Source organism: Artibeus jamaicensis, unplaced genomic scaffold, assembly GCF_021234435.1.
Source record: "Artibeus jamaicensis isolate MK-2021 breed Jamaican fruit bat unplaced genomic scaffold, CSHL_Jam_final contig_387, whole genome shotgun sequence".
Taxonomy (NCBI): Eukaryota; Metazoa; Chordata; class Mammalia; order Chiroptera; family Phyllostomidae; genus Artibeus; species Artibeus jamaicensis.
The window spans coordinates 7,007,928-7,035,868 of NW_026521812.1; the positions used below are offsets into that span (position 1 = coordinate 7,007,928).

A 27,941-nucleotide genomic window follows, 5' to 3' on the forward strand; every position below is an offset into this window, starting at 1 on the left:
GGGGGGTTCAGTCATGACGGAATGGTTAATCCAAGCCAAGATATCGCTCAAAATACAAGACCAGCAGATGCAGAAGCAGCCATCACCCCTGGTATGGAGATAAAGCACCCTGGACGGAGGCTGCATCCCTGGACGGAGACGCAGCCCTTTATGAAGGGCACACAGTAGAAGCTCACGGGGTAGGGTATTCGAAGTTTTTTGGAAATATTCCCTCTGGAGTGCTGGGGGAAGCCACCCTCAGAGAGGTGCTGCGCTCAGAAATCTGCAGGCTGCCGGAAGGGGTAGAAGTGGGGAAGCTGCTGAAGTCGGGGAAAGTCACGCCCACGAGTGCTCTGCTGTGAAGTTTCCCCGTGAGTGCCATGCACTGGGAGGTGGGGGCTGCCGAGAGGGTGATCCCAGGGAGACACGCCTCTATGGGCACTGCTGTGATGTTTTCTGCAGGGAGAGTGCTGGGGAGGCAGCCACAGACGGGGTCACTTTCTGCAGGCCGCTAGGCATTGCGGAAAATCTCGCCCCCTCTGCAGAGACCCGAGAAACTGAGTACTGCGGCCCAGGTGGAGAAGCCTCTTCCTCCTCCAGTGTCCGTCTCCTGACGAGTCAGACACCGCACCAGCTGACGGTGGCGGAGAGGTGAGCAGGATCGGCTCCGTTACAGCAGGGCGTGGAAGGAAAGGCGGATTTGGAGATGGAAGTAGTAAATCCCGAACTCGCATTGTGCCCATCATCTCCCAACCGCCTCTCATTCCCGAACCAGGGTGACCCTGTGCTCCTTGCTTCCTGGAGAAATCCCGTTTGGACTAAAACGTTTGCTGCCAGGTTGCCCTCTTTTGTGCTTAAAGCCTACTATGAGATTCAAGGTCTCTTAATGAAGAAAAAAACTTGCTGCACAATGTAACATGCCCTGCACATAACACAGTCACAGCTCTGTGCCAGGCGCCACTACCTTGGACGAGCCCTCCCCACGCCACCTTGAGACTGATCTGCGGCTCTGGTAGAGAACAGCAAGAAAGCAATTTAGAAAAGCAATAATAAAATAAATGGCGGTGGCCAAAATCTATTCATAGGGAATTACCTTAAGTATGTTTGCTGTTGTAGTTTTCTGGACTGTTTCCTTTGTAATTACGTGGAGGCCTCATAGGGCCTCTATTTCTTTATTGCTCCTTCAAATTACATCAGTAGAAGACAAGGCAAATCGTTCTTCAGGTGAGCACATTTTTCATATTTATTTTCCATGTATATTTCTTAACAAACAGTGCAAAACAAGTGACGTTTAGTCCTTACATAGAAAAACTGAAATCTAGCCTAATAGGATTCTAGTCAGCGAAAATCAAGTCAGAATCTACACTTCTTCATCTACTTGGATCAGAGACTTCTTCTCTGGTAGATTTGGTAGATACGCTAGTCTGTCTTCCTTCCTACCTGAAGATCCCCGCTTTCTGCGCCCTGCTCCAGCACACTGAAATGCCCACGAAACAGTAAAGTTGTAGGAGTCACTACCTGGATAAGGAACCTGCTCGGGCAGATATTTGCTGCAGAAGAGGACCCACAGCCCAGGTGTTGCGGAGCTCAGCTCCCTGGAAGCAGAGTGAGGGGGCTGCCAGAGCTGGAGCTGCTACATCCCTGTGAATTCGGAATCTCTGGTCCGCACAGAATGACTGACCTGCCAGCCTTCTGCTTTCAATACACTTGGAGATGATGGAGAGGATAATCCAGAATAAAAGTAGAGGAAGCAATTTCCTCTTGGCTTAGAGAGGAATTTGTCTCACATCTTTCAGACAGAAACAAGGACCCATGAGGGACCTGTTCAAAATAATCAGCACATAGCACTGTGCCAATGGTCAGTTTTAGCACTTAAAAGCATGGTAAATTTTATGTTTTATATATTTCACCAAAAAAGAAAGAGGCAATCAAAATGCAGGCAGCTAAGAAGGGAAGAAAGGATCATGGTGGTTGCCAGGCAGTTACTAATAATGCTTTTTTTCTGGATTTTGTTTGTGACTGCATCAGCACTTTGAATCTGCGATGATTTCTAATTCCACATATTTGTGCTATTAAGAGAACGTATGGATTAAACACCACCAGAAACCCAAGTAGCAGATCTTTTTATATGAATAAATAAAGATAAAATGAAAATAAAATGAGAGGGAGGTTTAGAATGGGGGGTTTGGAGATATGGGAGGGACATGAATAAGGTAAAGGAAAATGAAAGAGAACTCTGGGAGTTTTACAGCCTTTTTTCCTCAGGGCAATTATTTATGAGGATATACAACTAATTCTAGGGTCTAAATATATATACAGTTTTGAGAAATGTTTGATATATCTTAAAGTTTTGAGAAAAAGTCACTGAAGAATCAAGTGGTTACCACCTGTTAAATTTATCTCTAGGGAGAGAATTCATTTAACAGAGATGGCAGTTTCAAGTAGCCAGCAGGATAACACCATTCCTTAAGAGCTTTTGAGAGATGAATTATCTGATACCATATCCCTTATCTTGCCTTCTTTTTTAAAAAACTAGAGTGTGATGATTTTTAACAAGCTCATTGTAAGACTTTCAAAATATTATTATTATTGCTCTTACTATTATTTTTTATCATAGAAAGACAGGATGGCTTCAGGGACTAATAATCATCTGAATTATATTTAAGGTGGCCTGGTACCAGCATTCCCTGTCTGCTAGTGACCAAAGCCCATTACTGTCAGACAGTTGTACAATAGACCATTGTATATTAATGTTTCCCTGGACTCAAGCATGAAACAGGAAGAATATTCTGCCTTAAGAGCCACCTCTGTCTGATCCTTAACTTTTCCCTAATTGTTTGCTTTTCCTAGCTACCTCTGATTTTTGTGGTTTGCTGAAGTACCACTTTGCTACCATCACACGTGCCATGAAACTTGGTCACTTAGCAGAGTTGTCATATCTAGTGCTAGGAGGGGATGCAGAATCAGATGTGCACTGGATCAGCTTCTCCTGCTGTACAAGCTGCTCCTCCAAAGGGAGTGAGGCTCACTGGGAGCCTGTAATAATCCATGCCACCGGGGTACCACTTCATAAATTATTTCTTCTTGGTGAGCTTTTTGCTTCAGTTGCAATTTCCTTGGCTGCTAGTGGTGACTGACTGCAAATTCCAAAAAAGAAACTGGGACAATGACAGGCAGATAATAGAAGCAGGATCCAGAGCTTGGAAGAGTGTTAGAACAGCATTGCTGACTGTAAAACATTGTCTACTGAGTGGAGTAATGTTAGATGTTTTATCCATCCATCCATCTGCTCACCCAGATGGCAGAATAAATAGTCTAGAAACAAGTTGGACATTATGAAGGGAGAATTGTAAGATTCAGTGTAAAAAGGATGTGCATTAACTCCACAGTGAGGTGTAAGAAATTAATCATACAATTGCAGTATGGAGGAGCGCCTACCATGAACACGTGCCCACGTGTGAAAAATAACAGGTGATTAAAAACTTAACATTAGCCAAACAGCTGCTAATAAAAAGTCTGTGATTATGTAAACTGAATTAGAATGTCTATTTCAGTGGTTTAAGAGTCATGTTTTCCTTGATTATGTCCCATTTACATCAGCTTTTGGATCTGAGCACCGCATTTAAAAGGACCATTGGACAGAGGAATTCTCAAGTAGAAGCTAATCATGAAGCTCTTGGACTATGGCACTAGGAGCTGCTGGCGCCCATCTTCCCAGTTATATGAAAATACTCTCTGCGACATGAAAGACTGACACTGACAAATATAGAGACGGACATGGCTAGTCCATGTTTTAAGTATCTTCATCGGGAATCTACACTGTTACAAGTGGGTGATTTTTAGATAATATGAAAATACTCACCTGAACAGTATAGTTGCTATTGGTTTAAGGAAGGGATGTTAGAAACAATTTTTTTTTCATTGGTGAACTGAGTCATCTTCAAAATAGATGTTTGGTTAGGAACCCTGTGCCAGTACAAAGTATAAAAATCCAGGTAGCTCAGGAGACTTCCACAACTGCTACAGACTTGAGGTTTACAGCACCACGGGTCCCATGCTTCTCCGGTTCATGGGGCACCCAGCCACCTGACCGGACCTTAAATCTAGGGACTTCTACCATGAGAATATTGTCATACTGGAGCAAGACATTCATACAGGTGCTATGAGGCAAAGACCACAAGCATTGTAATTATTTTGGTACTTGCTTGCCAATAAATGTTCGCCTTCTTATGGGTGGGGGACTGGTTAGCAGAATTTGGCTCAGGACTTGCTTTCTTTGAGATATACCATCTGTTATTGAGGTTGCATGTATAGTATATATGTGTTTGTGTTTATGTGTGGTATCTGCTGTTACCTATCCCAATTCATTGGCAGATAACATTTACCCCCTAAATCTACTATTTGCTACATGACCAAATTGTCCCATATCCATTGCAATAAGGGTCTAGGGTTTTAATACCAGTGTAGAGGTGGTATTGAGACTGCAGGCCCCACGTGCAGCTGAGCACTAGATCTGGGCTCTCCTAATAATGGTGAACAGCAAACTGCTCTTTGGGGGAGCCCTCATCAGCCAAGGCCCATGGACTCTCATTATGATAAGAACCCAGCCAAAAACTACACAACACACAAGGCACTCTACCCCTGAGATTGTTAGCTGGCACACGGGAACATTCCCTGTCAAGGAATTTTAGATAATGGAGCAACCTAGAACAAATGAAAATATAAATATTTGTTAAATGCTTAGTGATAGAGAAGAAGTCGAATACATTAGACAAGCAGAGAGTATTATTTCTTTAAAGTTATAGGAAGGTGTGGAAAAGAAAATAGAAATTTCAGAAAAAAAGTTGGCAATGAAATTAAAAGTAGTGAGATAAATGGTAGACCATCTTCACTGAAAAGGAAGTTTATGAAATGCAAAATAGAAATGAAGATGTCAGAACACAGTGGAAAGAGATAAAGAACAAGAGATACAGAGAGGTAGATTTACCGGATTTATAGTGAAATAATGCTGTTTATATTCGAGGCCCGCCATGTGCATGGGCTCCTTCCAGCAGCGGCGCCCCTCCCTTAGCAATGCATTTATGTGATTACATGTTTCCATAAAATTTGCAAAAGTGAGATTTTAAATTGCAGTTTTAAAATTGCTATATCTTTCCATTCCACTTGGCTCTGATATACTTTCCTAGAGTGGGTAGTGCTGGACTACATTTTGCGGAAGGTTGACTTGGGGGTGTTTTGCTTTGTTTGTTGGGACATATTTGTGTAGTTTTCAGTAATTTCTCTGTGGAGCTATTACTGCAGGCTCCTTAGTACAGGACTGGCTTCCTCTATGACCATAGGAACTCCTCTCTGACCATTGTGCCAAATACCTAGTGTCCTGGCACTGGAAGACAGGACCAGAGGTCATTTCATGAAAGGAAAATGTCCTCTAGCCCCTGACTCTGAGACAGTAAGGGCAATAAAGGAAAAACAAGGCTTGATATATGTAGAGTCAGCAAGTACTCTTACAGATTATATACAAAAGAAATTTGCTAGTGCCTTTCCCCATATTTGGCAATAACCTTAAATATAGATAGTACTAACACTGAGTTGTGGCACTAAAAGAAATTTTTTAAAAGAGAAATTAACAATAATAAGTACCAAACTAGAGAACAGACCAAAACATCTTTCTATTCCCTCAACTGAAAAAGATATCAGATCGTTATAATCTTTGCACATGCATGAACTGCCCCCTGACATGAAACCCTGCCTTTCCAACACACGTGAACATACTTTTGAAATAACTGGCTTCTTCTGATTTTTAGGTATCTGTATACAGGTCACCTGCTCCAAAGAGGACTCACTCTAAAGTTGGTTCCCATTGGTTTCTCTCAGTTTTAGTCTCTTGTGTGGCTTCTTTATAGCACTTATGATGAGGTTTTATTTTGTTTACTGATCTACTTACTGCAAGAACGGAAGGAACAAGGGATTCCATCTGCCCTACTCAACATAGTGTCTCCATCATCTTGCTGGATGAAAGAGGAGTAATAAACTTTTTTTACTTAAAATTTTTAAATATTTTATTTATTTATTTTTATAGTAGGGAAGGGAGGGAGAAAGAGATTGTAGAGAAACATCAATTAGTTTGCCTCTCGCGTGCCCCAAACGAGGGACCTGGCCTGCAACCCAGGAATGTGCCCTGACCAGCAATCGAACCAGTGACCTTTCACTGTGCAGAATGATGCCCAGTCCATTGAGCCACACCAGCCAGTGCATTTTTTCTTATTTTAAATGGCCATATCTAGTTATTTTAGTCTGGAATTTATTGAGATTAGATTTTTAAAAAATGAGAGAATAGTATAGTGGAAAGACAGAGAAAAAGGGGAAGGCAGAGTAAGAGAAAATATGGAAGAGGCATTTTATAATGAATATCTGTATCTTATTTTAGAATAAATTGAAAAAAATCCCTTCTGAGAATCATAATGTTTGGTGTAGAAAGCATAAAGTTCACTGTATGAATTTTACAATGTTTATTCCGTTTGAGTGGGGAAAGGGTCATGTTTAGTTCTGTAGAGATGATGTGATTCCAGTGATCATATTCCGCTTGTATGTATTTATAAAGGATTTGTAGATAATGAGAAAGAGGTTACTGGGTAATTATTTGATCTCAAGAGATATTGTATTTAATGTCTGTCTTACTGTGTTAAGGAAAAGTAGTTTTATTAATTTTTCAGAAATACATTAGATTCAGTCAATTATAGCCCTTTCATTAAGAAAATTAGATTTTTTTCATATTTGCACTATGTGGATTGCAATAAATACACAAACCAAACATTTTAAGTAGACACTCAGCCTTTAAATTATGGAGCAATTTAAATTGATTTATCAGGCAGAGAAGGTTGCTTAGAAGCAGGGAGAAAGAAGAATTTCAAAAACTCATTATCATTTAATCAATGAGCAAATGTGTTTTAGGTGTGGTGATAAAACTTTCATTTCAAAACCAGTACTTGGTTTAGAAATGTGTTTATCATCTGTCTTTTTGAAAAGATTCTAAGAGACACCACATAATTCTTACAATCTCTTTGGGAATATCAAAAAGTTCTAGTTGCAACATGTCAATTCATTTTTTTAGGTCTGTTTGTGTTACAGTTACACATTTTATTAAATATGATACTATCATTCATCCAATCATTTCTGTAAGTATCCAGGTTTTAGATTTCCCTATTTGGATTACCTTTCCTTTTTTCCCCAAACCCTATGGCCAAATTCAAGTGATTTATAATTTAGTCTTTCCTCTTATTTCTGGCACAGAGCTCTGAAACCATTGGAATTTCCTAAGTGGTGAGATAGATAAAGGTGTCCTTTGTTATGTTAATATAGCAACCTAGGACAAGTGCTTAGGGAAGTTAAGGGAGGAAGCTGTTTGCCTGGAGACCCAACGTGTGGCTAGAGGGCTGAACCTTTCAGTCCTCCCCCAATCCCTCCCCTCTGCCACCACCCCTTGACCTCCAGGGAGGACAGAGGCTGGAGGTAGAATCAATCACCGATGGTGAATGACTTAATCAATTAGGTCAATATAATGAAGCCTCCATAAAAACCCAGAAGGATGGGTTTCAGAGAGCTTCCCAGTTGGTGAACATGTGCAGACTGGGGGAGAGTGACACATTGGAGAAGACACTGAAACTCTGCATCCTTTTATAATAAGCCAGTAAATTAGTAAGTAAAATGTTTTTCTCAGTTCTGTGTGTCGCTCTAGCAAATTAATCAAACCCAAGAGGGAGGTCATTGGAACCTCTGGTCTGTAGTCAGTTGGTCATAAGCACAGCTGACAGCCTGGATTTGTGACTTGCAGTTCGCGTCTGAAGTGGGCGGGGAGCAGACTTGTCGGACTGACCTCGATCTCCGGGTAGGTAGTGTTAGAACTTCACTGAGTTGTAGGACAGCTGGTGCGCAAGACTTGCTTGGTCGTGTGGAGGGAAAAACGCACACACTGGAATTGGGTACAGAATTGTCGGTGATCAGAAGTAGGATCAGGGTCAGGTATTCGAGTTCTAGCAGGAACTCAGAGCTTCTCCTGGTGACTCCACAGAAACCCTTCTCCCGTGAAGTCCTATGCACTGTGAATTTAGCACTGACCTTGCCTTGCTTTGCCTTACTGCTATGCTACCATCAAACAGCCTTTTGAGTTTTTGTGTAGCCAGACTCCCTCCTCTCCAGGATTGCTCCCACCTCTTAGCCACTGCGGAGCATTGCATCCTGGTGTGTCTACTACCTGGTCCTTCTCATGGCCACAGCAGTTTGATCACAAGAGGCCAACCCTTGATTTATGCCCAATCATGGTTTGTTTTTTTTTTTAGGAAACTTACAATTTGGATTGAGAGTAACAATCCTTCCCTATGGGTTCCTTGAAAATAACTTTTCACCCTCTCCACCCCTCCCTCCCCCTTCCCTTCCCCTCTAAAGATAAATAAAATATTAAAAAAAAAAAAAAGAAAATAACTTTTCTAATCAGAGGCGGTCTATTTACATGCAGCCATAGCAGGGAAGTCCACCTGGACAGAGAGAATCAGCACAGTGGGGAACAGAGTTGGAGGCAGAGCAGTTGCTGGGGAACCTAATGGCTTTCAGTCCCTGATCATATGTCTCTATGAGGTCAGGCATCTGTTCTTTCCTTGGGTTCCATGAAAAACCCTGACACTCTCATAATATACACCTTTGTGCTGCTTCGGCTGGTTTGACGGTTTTACTTCCATGCTAAAGAAAGTTGGATAAGATATATGTTTCTCATCTCAACAGCACCTGTGCAGTTTAGGATTTAAAAACATTTATGAAAAGAAAGGTCATGAATGATTGCTTTTACCTCTCTTTTCAGGGAGAACATCCCTGGGCTCACAATATCTACTTTTTAACCTAAACTCCATCCTGCAAATTTTGTTTTTACAAAATAATGTAAGTTTAAGAAAAATAATAATCTAAGACTTTACTTTCAGGAAGTATGGAACCTAATGTGACTGTGTTCAATTTAGAATTCATGGTTCCAGAAGTTCCTGGCTGGGTGACTTTGGGCCTGTCAATCATGTTAAGCATCTTTTTTTTTTTTTCATGTATAAAATGGGGATGAGAATGCTGCCGCCAGAAGAGCTGTTGAGAAGATTAACTCAGAGGCTGTGTTTTTAGCTCCTGGCATAGTATTCTTGTCACGTCTATCAGTTCAAACTTAGTGTCACTAGTGAGAGAAAACTTTAATATTGTTAAACACAAGAATTTTCCTGGCGCATGTTGTTGAACAGGCCAGAGTTATGGCAGCCTTCAGATGAGGTTTTGCTCACTGGATCTATGGGTTCCCCGCTCTGCTTTGTGCAATGTCAGCTTCACCCTCAGGTTCCATTCTGAGGTCCCTTGGTAGGTCTGGGCTCCCCTCACCGAGTATCAAATTGGATGCAACAGCCCCAGCTGTCACGTCCTTAGGCACACTGTGCCTAGCTCAGGAGAGGGACCATGTTTTCAAGTGGGCCTGTTAGAAAACTAGTTAGTTCTGACTGGATTCCTTATCACCTCAGTCTCTGTAGTCAGGAGGACAGGATGGGATTCACTGATAAAATTGTCAGCACCCATTTCTGCAGTAGGAATAGTGGGAAGGGGATGTTCAGTCCCAAAGAAATGTAGGGAATTCTTCCCAGAAGTAAGGTAAATAGTAATGGGGCGGATGTCTTCTACAGCTCAATACACTTAATAAATGTGCCTCTATTTTATCTTAGAAAAGATTTAAAAAATCAACATGATAATAATGTATATTATCTTCCCCAATACTTCATTCTGTATGAGTGCTTACAATTGTTGCAACTTTTTATTAGTTCTGATTTTTGGATAAATTCTAAGAAATATTATATTTTCAATTGAAAGCTTGATCTAAACAACATATTATCTTTTTATTTGCTTTTTTTCTTTTGACAAAGCTTCTACTCTCCAGAGTAAGAAAATGGGATTTTGCCAATGTTTTAATTTAATAAAATAACTTTTCATTTGCATTTGCTTATTCATCCTGATGTCTTTGGTTCCTGTTCTATTCTCGTTCAATTATTCCTTTGAGAGCGTTGTTTTCCCCTGACTCTTCTTCATTGTCGTGACATCTTTTCAGAGATGAGCCTCTGGACATAATTGAGCCTCTTGGTATCTGGTAGAGTCAGAGCAATCACATTTGGGAAGCGATTTCTGAAGCTACACTTTGAAATATGATATTAGAGTGTAGTTTAGAAATTCAGATTAATAGTATACATTAGGTTGGTTTAAACCAATATTAACTTCATTGGTACGTAATTTTGACAAATTTGTTATTCTAACCCTTCTGAAAAAAAATTCTTGTTAACAATTTCCCCCATTTTATTTACCCATATTATTATTTCTAGTGATCTCTACTTCAACATTTTAAAATTGTAATGGACACACATAAATATGAGTTGCATACACTTAGCATTATGCCTCAGCATATATACACATTCAAACACATATATAAACAAGTTTCCCAAACAATATTTACTCTGTACAATGCACCTTCATGCTGTCAATTCTGTTCTATGGTACTTCATTCTATACTACTTTATTATATAAATTACTCTCTTGCCATTCTGCAATTTGATTTTATGATCCACTTATACATCTCAATAATACACTTTAAAGATTTTTGCTAAAGTAGTGCTTCATCAGTAGTGGTTTTGTACCATCAGGATTTTACGACTGTGCTCAAGACAGTTTTTATCTTTGTAAGGGCAAAGTGACAAGAAGTATTATTTCTGCTTGAAAAGGCATTATACAAAATAAAAGTATTATTAAACATTTTTCTTTAATAACTACACAATTGAGGGTCCACTTAATGCAGCAAGTGAGAGTGCATGACAATTAATGAAAATGGGATAAGAGTTATCTCAGTTGGATCACTACCTAACAAAGTGATGCTGGATACCTTGACATTTTTGACTCTTATAAAATTAACTTCTACAAATATGCCTCATCAAGTGAATAATTTACATTCATGATAAAAACTTCATATGATTCATCATAATCATCTCTAACACATTAGAAACCAATTTATAAGAGAAAATAAAATGTTATACTTAGTTTACTTTTTTATACTGGGACTAAACTATTCATAGTAACAATAAATTACTTTTGAGTAGTGTCTACATGTAGTATTATAAAATTTCCTTTTAAGTGCCATTGAGAAACCAACAAAAGAAATAATCAATTGATATTTTAAAGTACAAAATGTAAGAATCATAAAAATCAAATCACAAAGTTAGTTTTGATTCATTTTCAATGTCATAGGGAATAATTAAAAATTTAATTAAATATTATTATATAAAGAGGAAGTAAATATGTGCAATTCTCAGGAACATTAGAAAGGGAATCAGAAATCATCTGTGTAAACTGTGACCCATAGGTCAGCATTCTCTCTGAAGTTCAATAATTGAAAAATTGCAAGATTTGGCTCCTGGTCAAGGTGATGAAGTAGGTAAATGTAGTAGTTGCCTCACCCCACAACCACATCAAAATTACAACTAAACTACAGAACAGTCATCACACAGAGCCATCTGATATCTAGCTGAACAGAAGTCCTATAACTAAGGAAGTCCTACCACATCCAGACTGGTAGGATGGGAGGAGACACAAAATGGGGGGTCCCACACTCAGTTGTGGTGGTGAAAAATCAGGAGGGGTACCTTGGCTGCGGAAGTCCCCCTGAGGAGCAAGAAGTCCCAGCCCCATACCAGGCCTCCCAACCCAGGGTCACAGGGCTAAGAAGAGAAGTCCCCATAACTTCTGCTGTAAAAATCAGCAGAGATTGTGGCTGGATGAAACTGAGGGTTGTTGGAGTCCCAGGCATTTCCTCTTAAAGGGCTTACGCCCAGAGTTACTCGTAATCATTCTGTCTGAACTCCAGTGCTGTGGCAGTAGCTCAAAAGGCACTGGCAACATATGGGGAGGAACAGAATTGTGTGGCATCAGGGTGAGGGCTGGAGAAGCAGCTTTCTCCCAGACAGAAGTGCTGGCAGAGGCCATTGTTGCTTTTCTGAGCCTTCCCCTCACAGAGCCAGCAGGCAGATATCATACCTGAGTCTCCATCAGCCTGGCTATCAAGATTCACCCCACCTAAGACATTTCCAGTGGCTTCTCCACACAAATGGCCCATCTTGGCTCATACCACTGACTTTCCTAAAATCTCTTGAATGAGCAGCCTCTGGCCACAAATAATCTGTTCCTAGCTCCAACATTACCAAACCGGTAAGAGGACTTATATGTACATGTGCATAAAAGCTGAGACTGAGCTTTCAGGAGAGATTAATTACCAATAAAAAGTGAAATATATAACTATAACTATTCTCTTAAGCTTTTAAGCATTATTTTAACTTTCAGAAGTAATACTTACTTTGCAAGAGATGTAGCAATGGAAACATAGAATGAGAAAATTGAAAAAATTCAACTACAAATGAACAAATTGTGAGGCCTGAATTTTAGTTTTAAATTGAGTGGGGAAATTTCAGCTGGTTCTTTGCTCTACTTCTTCCCTGATAGTTTGTTTTCAAAAGGTTAAATTGACTTTCAAGTAAAATATAATGTGAACACATTTCAAATATTTTATTTAATTCATTAGTTAATGAGAGAATTAATGAGATGTTAAAACTGTTCTAAAAAGCATTTGAGAAGATGCACACACACATGCATGAATATTAGGAAAAGATTTTTATGAATACAAAATTTCTACCTTTGGGGTTATCACTTCCATTAGACAAAAATTATTTACATCTTTACTACACGGAAATCTACAAGAAAACCTTGACCCTACAGAGCTGTGAGAAGCCCAGTCAATAGAAAGTCGGGCCCAGTACTGCACGGAGAGAACACCCAACAATTTCTTTTGCCTATTTTCAAGTTCTGAATTATTCTTCTAACACCTGTACTCTCAATACTTTTAGTGTTAAACTGTCCACAGTCCTCCATCTGTACTCACTCCCTTAGTGATCTCATTCAGTCTTGTGGCTATGAATAACATCAACGATCTGATGACTCTCATATTTATATTTATAGTTCAGACCTCTTTCCTGAACTCCAGACTCATAGATCCAACTACCCACAGTACAGTGCACTTGGATATCTAACAGCAAGTTTAAATTCAACATGTCTACAACTATACTCCTGGCTTTCCCTTCCATAAAAAGCCTAATCCACCTCCATCCTCCATCCCAGAATATTGGCTACTCTTTTCTTTTTGATGATCAGCAGATATCAGTACCTTATTTTTCACACTGCATAGGCAGTATTTTAGGAAACACTAATCTACCTTCAAAACATCAGAATCTAATTACTTTTCACCACCTGTGCTGCTACCACCTCTTTCATCTAAGTGTGTCCCTGCAGAAGGATCCAGTGAGTCAACTTTCCATAATGAAGCGGGCTTTGATCTACCCAAGGGTGAATGGATATATCCTCTAAACTGAATATACAGCAGCTCTACTAAAAATCATTTCTACAGAAAAGTTCAATAGGTAGTGTTATTAAGTACAATGTTTTTTCTTTGATTTATAGTTGCTGTATAGCTATTCCTAACATCCCCAAGCACATATAAAACAACTTCTTTATTCAACTACATTGTGAATGTTGTTTTATTTTTTCTATTTATTTACATAAGTGGTAATGGTCACTATTCAAAATAATTTCTCTGATGTACATGTCACTGTTAAGAGATCCTGAAATGTGCTAATGCTTTAGGTATGTGTGTATGTGTATGAATATATATATATATGTATATATATGCATATATGTACATATGATTTAGTCATTAATTTTTTATGCAGAAAGGCCGTATATTAACTTCCTAGAACTGCCATAGCAAAGTACCACAGACTGAATGACTTAAACAGCAAATTTGTTTTCTTACAATTCTGGAGGCTAGAAGTGTGAGTTCCAGTATGTTAGCAGCATCGTTTTTTCTAGAGGCCTTTCTCCTTGGCTTTTGGATGGCTGCCTTCTCTGTGAGTCTTTACATGGTCTTTTCTCTACGCCTGTCTGTGTCCTAGTCTCTTGTTATAAGGAAGGACATCAGTGGTGTTGGATTATGGTCCACCCATATCACTCTATTTTACCCTTATTACCTCTTTAAAGTCCCTATCTCCAAACACAGTCACATTCTAAAATACTGGGGGATTGGAACTTCCGAGTATGAATTTTGGAGGGATATCATTCATGCTCTGACACTTACACTTCAGTAATGGGCACAAATGTCATGTTCACATAGGTAACTGGCACAAATGGCAAAGAGTGAGTCTCTGAATATCACTGTCCTGAGTGTCAAGGGCCCTGAATTTCAAGGGCCCAACCTGTGCAGCCTTTCCCTTTAGGTGCCCCTCGGGTCTGAGGTATCTAATCTCAGTCAAACGAATGACTATAGTATCTGTTTTTGTGTCTCTCTCTTGACTCAACAGAGATGAAAAGACATTGAAAAAGAGATCAAAGCTGCATCAGCTGTAAGTGATATCCTTAGCAAGTGCTAGTGAAAAAGAACACTACTCTTTGCTTGCAGAAATTGGTGTGTTTTCATGTTAATCATAGGAATCAATTTTATATACAAAATAATTCAGGAAATAATTCACATAAAATCAAGAGATTTTTCAACTTGTCAAAGTAGTCTTTTCCTCTGTTGTTAAGCAGAAAATCTAGGAGAGTGTTGTAGTTAGGGACAATATGCTAAATCAAAGAAGAAGAAAATAGTTATGATTTGTAAAATCACTAATTGGAACTTTAAGAGTCTGACAATATTCTGGTGATTTGGGGCTAAAATCTGCTCTGTTCCTTACTTTCCTTTGTCAGTGGTGTTCACCATGGTAACTTCAATAAAACTCTCCTTAAAAATATTTTTCTTCTAAAGTACAAAGCACCTTCCTAAAGAAGAAGGCTGACAACCTGGTAGGGGTGGGTGTTTGGAAAATAAGCAAAAAGTATTTAGTTTTCTTTATGATTGCTGTGAGTGGCAGGAGATGAAGAAATTATTGAGGTGACAAAGTTGGGTGAAGGAAACATTTTATCTTCTTTTGGAGTAAAAAATGAATCTAATTTTTGAGGTAGAAAGTTAATTTAAACTATGCTAAAGCAACTTTTCTCTTTTATTAAATTTCCACTTTAGAGTATGGACTGGTACAAGACAAATGTAGCCAACACCTGCTTCAGTGAATTCTGCTGGGGTTTGATCAAGTTTCTTGAGTCTGCTTGGAAACGTAACTAACGTGAGACTTTGAGCACACCATCAAACTTCTCCAGGCCCCTTCTAGTTTCTACCCCCTAAAAATGGAGGCAGAAACAGCCCAGGAGTCCTCAGCCTTCACTGAACGTTAGAATAAACGAGTTGTTTAGAAGACGCCAGAGGTAAGGCCCTCTGCAGAGATTACGCCTTAAAGTCTGGAGTGACATCCAGATGCAAGATTTTATTCTATTTTCTTTTTTTAAGTGCCCAAGGCAATTTTAATGTCTAGCTAGAGCTGAGAATCACTGTATTTATTGATCTAAAGAGCCATTCCAACTCTACCATTCTAAGGCACTTATCTACAAATTGACTTCAGCTGGGTTTATCTCGGATAGGCCTGCCAATCAGGTACTCTGGCTTTCATATTGCCTTTCTGTTCAGGATTCGGGAAAGAAAGGCATTAGCTTTTAATTTAGGAACCTAGCATCTCTATTCCTGTGTATTCACTCATTATCCAGAATAAGCCCAAAAATCATGCCAGTGTCCAGTACAAAGTAATGCCTTCCCTTTCAAAACACATTGGTTTTCAAAGAGTTTTATTACTTAAAGGCTAGGCATTAACCAGATTCAATAATGTGTGTGTGTATTTATGTGTATAGAAATGGTCAAGACAAAGTTAGCAGTGGGATTCTCAAATGACTACAAGTCTTTGTTGGCATAGCAGATAATTTTTCTCATTAGAACAGTGGTTCTTGTCCCTGATGGTATTTTAGAATTGCCTATGAAGCCTTTTAAAAAATCTTCATGCCCAGGCTATGTCCTAGACCAAAACCAAATTCCTGCACCAGCTTTTGTTTTGTTTTTTTTTGGTTTTGTTTTCTGTTTGTTTGTTTTAAAGCTTCCTGGATGATTCCAAAAGGGAGCGGTGGTTGAGAAGTGCTTGGTCTAGATCAGGGGAATGAAGTTGTGTGGACAAATTGTATCATGCACCTGGCCAATGCTAAAATGCTGACAGTGTGTTAGCCATTTCCTTGATTAGACACAGCACCTTCCTTCCCCCTGAAGATTATACTTCTTTGGTTAAGATTACCATTGTGAGGGAAGTTGTTCTTTTAAATGTTCTACATTACTAGACTACAACTATTTCTACTGAAGGTGGTGAATGAAATGTTTTCTTCATAAAATAATGAATATTATTGGGGCCATTCTTCTCACAGGTCCCTTTGAAGATCATTGAAATGTTGGGTAAAATGAGCACAAAACACAAAATTTAGTAGGGAATGAATTCTTTAGGTCATAGTGTAACTAAAAAGATTCAATAATATATGCCTTTTAAGTTACCAGTTTATTGACTTTCGGTAAGTAAACCATTAATTTTAGTATTATTTCTCCCCTTTTAGTGTAGATTGTTAAATTCATCAAAGACTTAGAGCCCAAAGCCTCAATACTGTTACATAAAATGTGTGCTTAATTGTCATTCTGGAGCTTGGTCCTGGTATCTACCCAAAGCCCATAAATCATTCTCAAACAAGAAAATCAAGTAATTAAGCTCTCTGGCCTGAATCTGATCTATATTTTCTACCTTTAGCATAGAAATGTATTCACTCATATAGCTAGTTAAACTCTCTTTTAATGAACCTGGATCAGAGGAATGATTTGCTAATGCTTTCACAAACACAGGGAGTGTGGCAGCTGATTTCTTCCCAGTCAAATGTGCCAAAGCCACTGCTGTTTCCAGTGGTCTGGATGGAAAGCCAAAGCTGACATACATGGAAAAGGATGATAAAAGTATTAATGAGAGTTAGTGAAAACAAACAAACAAAACAAAACGTTGCCTTCACAAATCACATCTGAACTTTTCTTGAGATGACTCTAGGGCACATTGTAAATTCAACAATTTATGATCAGCTGCCTTTTATCCTTAAAATCACACAAAACAAGTGATTATTTAAAATGAAATAGGTGGTTTAATATTCATGGACTTGAGAAAGAACTGGAATTAAAATTCAGTCTGGGATCTGAATTAGCACCATCTGAATACAGAAATAATTCAATATACATGCACAAATTACTTTTAATAACATACACAGGTAAAATATGCTTGTTTTACTTGATATACTTGTTTTGAAGAACCTTCTTGGGGTTCAACATATTTTTATTGTTTAGCTGGGCACGATACAGGTTGAACACCCCTGAGCTCCAGGGCCTTGGCGAAATTAACTTCCAGGGGCTTGCCGGTGCCTTTGGTGAGCCTCAGGGACCGGATGCAGCCTCTGAACCGAATGTTGGTTGTCAGGCCAACCTGGTTAAGGCCATCTGAAAAACAAAGCAAGGAGGGCTCAGTGTTGAAATGAAGCTGGTATAGGTAAGAGCATGTTTTTATAGTGATATAAAATTTGAAGACATACATTTTAAGACATCAAACAAGTCATTGGTCTGGACTCACAATTTTAAAATTTGTAACACTTTCATAGTTACGACTTAAAATTATTAAATTTGATTTAACAAAACAAAGCAATTGATCAAATACTGAATTAAGATATGGGATTTTAGTGGACTTTATTCCTTTCTTACATTATAAATATACATTCCAAGGGTTAAATTGTTTGAAATCTCACTCGAAATCCCCCTCCCATTGAAGAGAGACTCCCTTCTCTCATCAGGTCTACAAGGTACTAATAGGACGTCATTTCACAGACGATGAATGAAGAAATACATTATCCCCTTTACACTATCTTGGGGTTTGTCCTTATTGAAGCTGAAGTAGGTCTTGTTAAAATGTACTTGTTAAAAAGAGAATCAGCTTTGGAAAGAGGAGCTCTGAACTGGTCCTCATTACTTCTGTATCTTTTCCTCAGTCACCAACTGCTGAATACACATTTTGCTTGTTTTGTTAAGCAGAGGTGTACCATAAATGAGAACAAACGTTTCTCTTGCCAAAAGGCTGAAAGACCATTCTAAGAGCCTGTGTTGTTACAATACTTATTAAGAGGCACTTGGCTTATTTCTCCTCAAGTTGGGTCCTCTTGTTTATAGGCACTTGAGGTAACTCTCTGTGGTTCCCATGCTATTTTTAATGTGCTGAAGAGGGATTTCAAATGCAGATTTATTACTTGGGTTTCCTAGTAATATAAATATAAATTCTAAAATAACCTAAGGGGGAAATTAGCTACAATTAACCCAATGATTTCCAGAACTTGAGGAAATAAGTTCCATAACATTTTATGATTCCTTGGGTATATTGATATATGAAAAATCAGAAAGAACACCAACTCTGGCCCTGATCACTGTTAAATGACTCATATCTTTTATAAGCCAAATATTCTCTATTGCCCCACGAATGAAACTTTGGGGGTATCATGAAAAGTAATGTGCTCATTTTATGCACTGGGAATTTCAGGTAAGGTGTTATTTATGGGAACAGGTTCTAAAGCTAGGAAGCAGGCACACTTAAGCATTCTTGGATACATTTATAGAAATACAAATGTTTTAAAAATCATGAACTGAATACAGCAAAGAAATTGTTACCGAGCTAAACAGTGCTCACCTGGGAAACCTCCAACAAACACAGGGTCATTTGTATCCGCTGATGTAGATGCTGGGTTTGGGCTCTGGGCTTCCACCTGGTTCCCATCTACTGTCAGCTCAAGGCGATGTTTGATCTTGTTGGCAGTGACTTTGTGCCATTGTCCGTCACACAGACGCCCTGGGACCCCAGCATCATAGACAGCAGTGAATCGGCCAGCACCATTGTCCACATGAAACATAATCTAGAAAGCAGGAAATTAAACAGTCAGAAGGTTGTATTAGAAGGGTATCATGATGGTTCACATGATAAAAACTGAAAGGTCTATAGGAAAAACATCAGTTGGAATAGTTTGAAATGAACATAACTGGGGCATTAAAAAAAAACTTGACAAAAACCGAAACAAAAATTTAATGACCTGGAGTCACAAATTATGTTCTTTGCTTGTAAGCACTGTTGGGAGCAGCAGGCAAGATGTGTGCAGCTAGTAGTAATTCTGCTTTTAGAAAATGTGAAATACAATTTTTAGACTAGCTGATAAAAAAAGGACCTACTATAAACAGGGAAAATTCTTCCATGGATCTTTTAGGGTGTGATAGTTAGTGAACCTTATAAAATTTTCTTAAAAGATGTTTTGAGTGATTCATTAATTTGGCTTACAAATTCATTTAAAAGGGTTATTGGTTTTTTGGTTTTTTTTTTTTTCAGTTTAAGCTTTGGTGTTTTAATCATATGTATTTGTTTTCCTTTCTGAATTCTATTTTATACCCAGGATTGAGAGTTACATAAATTACTTTGTGGGGCAGGCTTTCTGCCACAGGAGCCAAAGACTTGGAGCCAGAAGGCTGGTTAAATTCTTAACAATGAAGAACTGAGATTGGTAGTTCTTGTCGAAATGAGAAAAATCTGTTTTGAGTAACATGGAACAGTCCCTGAAATCTGAGATGACAGAATTCTTCTGAAGCTGGTGAAGGAAAGAAACATAAGGAAATACTAAAAACCGTCCATCGGGCAACACGTTTGACAAGGTAAAAGAAATAGGAGTTTAAAAAAGAGGATTAAAAGTACAAGTAAATAGGTGAAAGATTTGTAAACTGTAGTGATGGAAATATGATTTAAGATTTTACTATATTAGGTGGAGCTTGTGATAACAGGATTCTGCACATACAGGAGCGTGGTGAGAAATCCACCTGCATTGTTTCGGAACTTGGTACCCTCACTGACAAGTTGATAGTAACTGCGATTGTGAGCAGGTGATGAAATGAAGCTTATTCCAACAAGATATAAGGAAAGTAGGTTTTGAAAATCTGGCAAAACTATTAAACATTGCTTATTTATTCCCCTTTCAGCCTCTGTGCTCTAGGATCTTTTCACTGTATTGTCTTTGATGATGGTTTGGAGATGGGAGGGAAGGAGGAGGAAAAGGAGTGCATATTTTAAATCAGGATGCAGTATTTCTTCTTGGGAGGCAGCAATACCTTATGAATGGAAATATGAACAGAACTGAAGTAGGGTTTGATTTTAATTGCCAGAAAGAAAACTTGTGAAATTTCTTGCTTTGCCTTCCTCATTTTACCTATAGTATAAAATATATACAAAGGGTCTGTCCCATCACAGGTGGCTGTTCATAGGAAGTAAGGAGATGTTTACATTAGATTATTCATTGTAAGCAAATTTACAAAATATTTTAATTTATACTAATGAAATTTATTATGAATTTCCTCTTTTTTGAAATGATATCTGTATGCTTTTAAATAAAAATTGAGAAACCAATATGTCAGCTAGCTACCTGTTATTATAAGAGGAAAAGACTGATTTTAGACAATCCAAGACCCTTCCTTTTCCCCCCCACTAAAATCAAGAGCTTCCTAAACTGTCTTCACAAAGAGAATAACTTGGTAATACAATAAGAGCTTGAGATCTAAACCTATTCAGTCCATTACTAGTTAATCCATTTGGCTTACTGTAGTATTAGCACATTTAAAGTTTACATTGGCCCACAGAATAAGTGTGTTGAAACCATGCATAATTTAGATAATCCAGAAAAATAAAAAGAACAGTCTAGCTTTCTACCAACAAAGAATCAAGATTCAAAATAAAGTTTTACGTCTGAACAAAAATATCATGAAGAAATCAGAAATATTTAGACAGCTGATGGCTTACCTTTTCATCGATCATTTCAATACCCATTCCATCCATTTTTTGACTGCTGATTCCCAGGAGAACTCCTGTGGTTCTAGTCGTGCGGAATTCAAATTCTACAAGAAGGTCCAATCCCACTTTGAACCCACCAACTGTAAAATAAAGGTGTAACAGAAAATTGTGGATTAGACTTTAGGGATTGTTAAATCAAATTTGTATAATGGAACAGTTTTACTAGATTTCAATTCAGAAGTTAGCCAATTAAATAACTGTAAATTCCAGACTCTAATGTGACCTATACTTCCACTATTATAGTATATAACACACTTTATAGTTATTGCTTATTTTCTTGGCTGTCCTCCCTCCTAGAATGTAAGTTTTATGAAGGCAATGACTTTTGTCCACATTGCTCACCATTTTTTTCTGGTGCCCACCAAAATATCTGGCACCTAGTGGAGGTTTAATATGTTTTTGTTGAATGGGTGAATAAAGAACACACACTGAGACTGACTCAAAGCATCTCACATCCAGGTATGATTATGTTAGGATTGCTGTAGGGCACTTAAGTGATTAGTCAGTAAAATTTTACTGGGCTACTCCAAATGGTGCCACAATGACTTGAAAGAGCTCGGTAATAAGGAAAGAAATTGCAAGTACAATTTTGAAGAGGATTCTGGGACAAAAATAGACTTTTCTATTTTATCCAGTTAAGTCTTTTCTGTATAATTTCCCATATTCGATTCACTGGTTTATTTGATCTTTTAGCAAGGATTTAAAACATGCCTCTTAGAAACAAAGGGACTCATTACAACCAGACTAGACCCTACCAACTGCATGGAGTATTAGGGAAGAACTCATGGAAGGTTTCTCCATGTCTTCTATTCATTTGTTTATTCACCGAAAAAAGCTATGTGCAAACACAACTGGAGGTGGCACCTGTGATGTGAAAGACTTTTATTCTTGAGAGCCTTCATGCATTTGGATGGGCAAAAATGGGTTTAGACTGGATTTTAAGAGCAAAAGTAGGAAAAGCTGAGTGTTCTGCAAGACAAAATAGAAAGACTTTTTTTTCTGTCCCTGAAAGAGAGCATTAAGGAGAAGAGAGGAACAACCTGAGACAGTTCAGGGGAGGACAGAGGGAGTAAGGGGGCCACTGAAACCCCCGTGACTGGGCGGCTGGAAAGGTGTTAGAAACAACAATGTCAAAGGGTTAAATTGAAGCTGTACATTTCCCAGTGACATAACCTCCTCTGACTACCCAGGTCTCATGAAGATTGTATTACATGGTGAGTAGCAGAGATGATAGAATTTGTTGGAAACTGGGGAAGAGGCTAATTTTCTGGCCCTGTTTGATCCAGAACCAAAGAGCCCAGGCAAGATGGCAAGTCAATAACTGCAGACATGGAAACTGAAGTTTTACCATCAGATCTGACCAAGCGAGTGCTAGCCATCCATGAATTTGTAGAAATCTTGCAGAAGGCTTTGCACTTTCATAGCATGTGGAATTTGGGCTTCAAATTAACACCCAATTTTTCAATGTTTAACATATCCTGTGCTTTTCTGTTGTCTGCTTCTGCATAGGTGAAGTTTCCACCTATGCTCTGTGTTGGAAGGCCCTGCTCTTCTCTCACAATGTTGGCAGGTGAGTATTCAAATCGTCTTTTAAATTCTCACTCAAATATTCATTTCTCTGTAAAACCTTCCTGATTTCCCAACCAAAATTAATCTTTCCTTTAAATATGCACATAACCTTCTTGCATGTCTTTTCTAGTTTTTATACACTCTGCTTGCTGTCTTTGTGATTTATAAACATACAGAATCTTACCCATTGATAGTATATTCTTGAAGAAAGAAACATCTTATTTACTTCTGTTGGCCACAATGACTTCTACATAGTTTGTGCTCAGTAATGCTTTTCTAATGAACAAATGTGTATGTCTGGGGTAACCGCTGGACCGAATATTGTGTCTTAATATATGTTGTCATATTTTTTGCTTCTGTAATATTTATTTTGTGCTTTTCTTTCTAAATTGTGCCTTTATTCACAGTGATTCTGACCTACACTGGAAATGTTCATTGGAAAGGGGGAGATACTTAGGGAAAGTCAGGGAAAGGGGTCAGTTACCATCACCATCAGTAATAAATGGGCACCAGGACATGCTCACTGTGTGTGTGAGGCGGGGGGGGGGGGGGGGGGGGGGCCAAGAAAGAGAGCCTTGCAAGGAATTGAAGACAGAATTTAAAAAATATACATTATCTCATCTCCATGAAGGTAGACAGGGAAAACTTAAAAGTAGATAAATGATATGGTAGAAACATATGAACGTTCTTACAGAATTACATTTATTTTGCTGTTATTGATCTCCAGGGAAGAAGATGAAATAAACTTTCCAAATAGCCTTTTACTCTATTTCTTCTATTAGTTCTTATCAGAATCAGATACATTAATCTTAAGAGCCAATTTTTTTGTTACTTCTGCATGTTTTTATTTCTGGCTTAAGTAAAGGACACTAGTTTAGGGCCCCAAGGACTTTTATGCTTCTGCACAAGTAAGAAGTTAGTATTTGTACCTCATTAATATGCCACAGGAAGTAAATGAAAGCACCTCACCTGTTTTGGCAAAACCTGTTCCATCAAAATATGTTCCTTTCTGAGCGTTTGCAAAACACGTCCCAACATGGAAGCTGGAGGTTGGCTGTTCAAGATCAACGGGGGCCTCTGCCATCTGGAGATTCCTGACGCAGCCCTCAATGCTGTAGGTCACCTTCCAGGTCAGAAGAAACAAAATCAGGTTTTTGCCTCTATGTGGAATGCAGTCATTTGTGAGGAGCTGTAAGCGTATAATTATCAGCCATTTGTCTTAAAACAAACTGCCTGAATGTGCACTACCACCTCAGGCTTCACAGCAGGAGCACAGAAAATCCTGCGTTGTGCTTCTCGACTGGGATGGATCCAGCCTGGACATGATAGTGCTGATACTCTAAGTACTGCACAGGGCTATGGGCCCATATGGGTATCATAACTTTTAATTAGCCTATACTTCTTTAACAGTTTTTAAATCTTACTCTATACACATTTTGTCATAATCTATGTTCAAATTCTGTTTGAAAAGATAATTAGGTTTGGTTCAGGGTTTCTTCTTTGTGAAAAGATAATGAAAGCAGTGAACCTTTTCCTAAGAAAGCACATGTATGTACACATAAAACTTCAAAGTCTGCAACAACACATCCAAGGTTTAGGGACTATAGAAACAAATCAATCATACTCTACTCCATTATATTTCATCTGGTTTTAGGGACCCAATTTAATCACTGTTGCATCCCTAAAGCCAGATGAAATATAAAATACAAATCTCACTGCAGAGGCTTGCATGGTGAGAGGCCTGGGTGGCGTATCCAACTCTACGAAAAGAAGGCAGTACTGATCGTGCATAAGAGGAGCCAACGACTGAGATTTACAGCTACAATGAACAATCGTCTTTGATGAAGAACAGCTCTACATCATCACGTGTTCTGATCTGAGCATAAACATGTACCACACTTGTGTGCAATGTGTTCTCTAAGAACATAAATCCCCCGTGCTTCTTAAAACGGGGAAAGAAAGGGAAGGGTTGTCAAAGAACACGTATAAAGGACCCACGGACAAAGACAATGGCATGGGGGCAGGACTGAGTGTAGGAGGCGGGGGTGGGTTGGGCAGAGGGAGGGTTACAGGGGGAAATGGGGACAACTGTAATTGAACAACAATAAAAAATAGTGCTTTCCAAAGCAAGCCAGGATACACATTTTGACAAGAAGTTATTTTGTTGTACAAAATTGCTCAGACTTTAAATTCCGATCCAGTATTGAATAACTGTAATCTCAATGCTATGCCTCCCAACAGTTGCTAAATCTCTATTTCTGAAACCATGCTTTCAATACTTTATCACCTTTCTTGTCCCGTGCTTTCCATATGCTTGGTACTCTTTGAGGCATGTTAAATATATTACCTCATTTCATCTTTACAGCAACCTTGCTTGTTTGTTATGACTATTATTGACTAAAGAAGAGGGAACTTTGTCAAAGAAAGACTAGGTAAATTGCTTAAGATCACACAGCTAGTCAATAGTTTAGCAGATATTCCAGCCCAGGGGGTCTGGCTCCAGGATCTATGCTCAGATCTATGATGCTGCGTCTCCTAGTCAACTTTGTCTAGAAGACTTTCTGTCACTTCTCCAATTATTTCCTATCTAATTATAAGTGGTTATTGGCCAATGTGACCTAACAATTAAAATACACACGTGAGTCAGCTAGATTATTTAGGCCACCGAAACATACTAGACACTCACTGGACCGATTCTTCGGGTGGTGTAGTTGATGGGCAGCCCGCCAACATACAGCATTCCCACGACATCCAGGATATCAGCTTTCCTGGGACTGACGGTTCTGTTGGAGGCATCATCTACATAAAGAATTCCTTCTTGCTTAATCCGAGTAATCTTAATCTACAAAACGAAGAGGAGCCATGAATGCCGACCATAGATAAATTTCAAATATGCAGAGGATAAGATGTAAGAACTTTACAGATATTCCATAGGAAAAGCAAAATAACTGAGTGCCTGGTATGTGTGCTAAGCCCATAACGTAAGTGAAATTAAACCTATTTTACAGACAATCTCACACTCTGTTTTGCTCCCCGCCCTTCCCCCGCCATTCTTGCCATCTCTGAAAGAGTACAAAATCTTCCTGGGTGAGTTTTAGATTGAAGACTCGTCTACAGGTTACCAAATAAGCATGTTGTAAGGAATTGGGCAGATCGAGGGCCCTGTGCTGATTACATGAGCTGCAAGATTCACATTTGTTTTGAAACATGTATTAGTTTGACCGAGCAAATCCTGGTCTCCCCAGCACAGTTTCAGACACAGTCTGTCCCTCTGCCTCACGGCCCTCCTCCTGCAGGACCGGCAGGAGGGCAGCCCACCCGGGCTGCGCTGCTCCTTCTGTGGGGGGCTGGTTAGTACCAGGTCAGGAGGGAGATGGGAAGCTGACTGATGCTGGAGTTGCAGCAGTGGAGTGAAATTATCTTCTGGGATACAGTGAGAAACGGGGGGCAAAAACTGGCTTGAGCATAAAAACCTGGAGCCTGAATTTAGAAATAGGAGCGTGGAACCCTGTGAAATGCTGGAATACAGTGATGGCTGAAAAATGAACCTACATCAGGATGAGAAGAATTTAAGACGTCATTATAAGCTTATTCTGGTTTGGGAAGTGATTTTTAAACAAACTTTCAAAAATGAAATCCCCTCTTAATGTGGCTCTTTGTTGAACTGAAATGCTTTTAATCCCAAATTGTGTTCCAAGAATATCTTTTTTCTCAACTGTCACATTTATTATTCCAGGGTGTCCAACCCACAGCCTGCAGGCTGCCTATGGCCCAAGATGGCTATAAATGCGGCCCAACCCAAAAGTGGGAATTTACTTAAAACATTATAAGATTTTTTTCTGATTACATGTCCCAATGTATTTAATGTGTGGCCCAAGACAACTCTTCTTCTTCCAGTGTGGCTTAGAGATACCATAAGGTTGGACACCCCTGCAAAGATGAGAACAAACCTTAATGAGAGCACCTTCATAAAGTTCAATATTTGCAAGTCATAAGCTCCCAAACAAACAGTGATGATTCTGTTTTTTATTTCCAAGGTAACAAATTGGTTGACTTTGCATTTTTATTATATATTTTAGGTTTTTTGGATTTTGGCATGATATGCTAATCATCTAAAATGTTACATGAGCACTTAACAATCCAAGCATGTTAACATATAAATTACAACATCTAATAACATTATACTCTAAAAATTAAACATTTTATTGATGTACCTAGGGAAGCTTTACTTAACAGGCTATCACAGGTATAGAAACAAACTCTGAGTCTTCATTTTAATCAGGCAGTATATTATCTACTTGTAGTCATGCCAAAGTGGAGAGTAAGCTGGCAAATGAGCCTTCTGTGCCCACAACAGTACCAGCTTCTGGGTGTAAGGCCAATGTTTTAAAACCCGTTCCAAATGACTGTCGGTGGATATGATACTCTAGGGCCCTTTAAACATGATACAGGAGATTCCCAGACTGTTGGTTTTTATAGACCAGGATGGGGTGGGATAGGAGGGAAGTCTGGAGGCCCACTTTAGTATTGCTAACTTTAAAGTTTGTCAAATATAATTCCATAAAAAGAGGCCATTTTGCTATCTTAAAGTAGAAAAATATTATCTCAGTAAGTATTATTCTTTTCAATTGATTTTGCAGAATTTTGTGATTGATATGCTGCATTTTCCATGTTTCCCACTTCCGGTGGTGCAAATGCCTTCAACGGCCTGGCCCACATTTGCAGACAGGTGTTTGGGAAGCACAGCTGTACAGCAATGATGGCATCCTGTGGTACCATGATGAGTGGTCAAATACAAACCTGCCCAGGACTGATCACATTTCCAAGGCTGGCAGTTGTATATAGCTCTTGCTTTATTTTTAGCCTCGGCCACGTTCCAGGAGCACCAGGTCAAAGTCTGCACTGGCAAAATAGTACTGGCACCGGACGAGTCCCGAAGGCTGCCACTGACTACCCGCCTGGCAGGACACTGCCAGCTTCCTGAGGGCCATTACCTTGTGCCACTGGCCATCATTGATTTTGGTGGGGATCATGGTGTTGGTGTCACCACTTCCTAAGTCGTAACTGAAGTAGGGAAATCCATTTCTCAGCTGAACCGTAGCAAAGTCGGCGTGATTGATCCGAGCCATGTAGAAAAGCAAGCCTGATTCAGCTTCGGTTCGTACTTCAAACTCAATTGTGAGGCTGTGAAATAAAAACGTGCAAAGTAAAACAGAGGAATGATAGCATTCTTATTCTAAGAGAGGGTAACATTCAATCCTGGGTGAATTTCCCATACAGGACAGTTAAACCCTTCCTGAGACGGGGACTTCCCAGGGCTGCTGATGTCCTAAGCAGAGCTTCACAGGTTCAGACCAAAAATTGTATTCTTTACTGTACTCAGTGAATTTTTAAAATGCTAACCTCATATATTAATAAATGCAGTTGACTGAATAAATGCAC

General features: G+C 39.0%; 1 protein-coding gene across 5 annotated transcripts in view; it reads right to left on the reverse strand.

The window, feature by feature from the left end:
• Nucleotides 1-17,134: 17,134 nt before the first annotated feature.
• Nucleotides 17,135-27,941, reverse strand: part of LAMA2 (laminin subunit alpha 2) — a 511,376-nt gene continuing 500,569 nt past the window's right edge. For all 5 annotated transcript variants that reach the window (XM_053664793.1, XM_053664792.1, XM_053664790.1 and 2 more), the window contains 6 exons: nucleotides 27,494-27,683; nucleotides 25,186-25,341; nucleotides 23,469-23,622; nucleotides 20,880-21,010; nucleotides 18,738-18,960; nucleotides 17,135-17,506 (listed from right to left, as the gene is read on the reverse strand). In XM_053664793.1, the coding sequence (XP_053520768.1) occupies nucleotides 17,346-17,506; nucleotides 18,738-18,960; nucleotides 20,880-21,010; nucleotides 23,469-23,622; nucleotides 25,186-25,341; nucleotides 27,494-27,683 (1,015 nt within the window). In that variant the 3' untranslated portion in view covers nucleotides 17,135-17,345. The remainder of the gene's footprint in view (nucleotides 17,507-18,737; nucleotides 18,961-20,879; nucleotides 21,011-23,468; nucleotides 23,623-25,185; nucleotides 25,342-27,493; nucleotides 27,684-27,941) is intronic.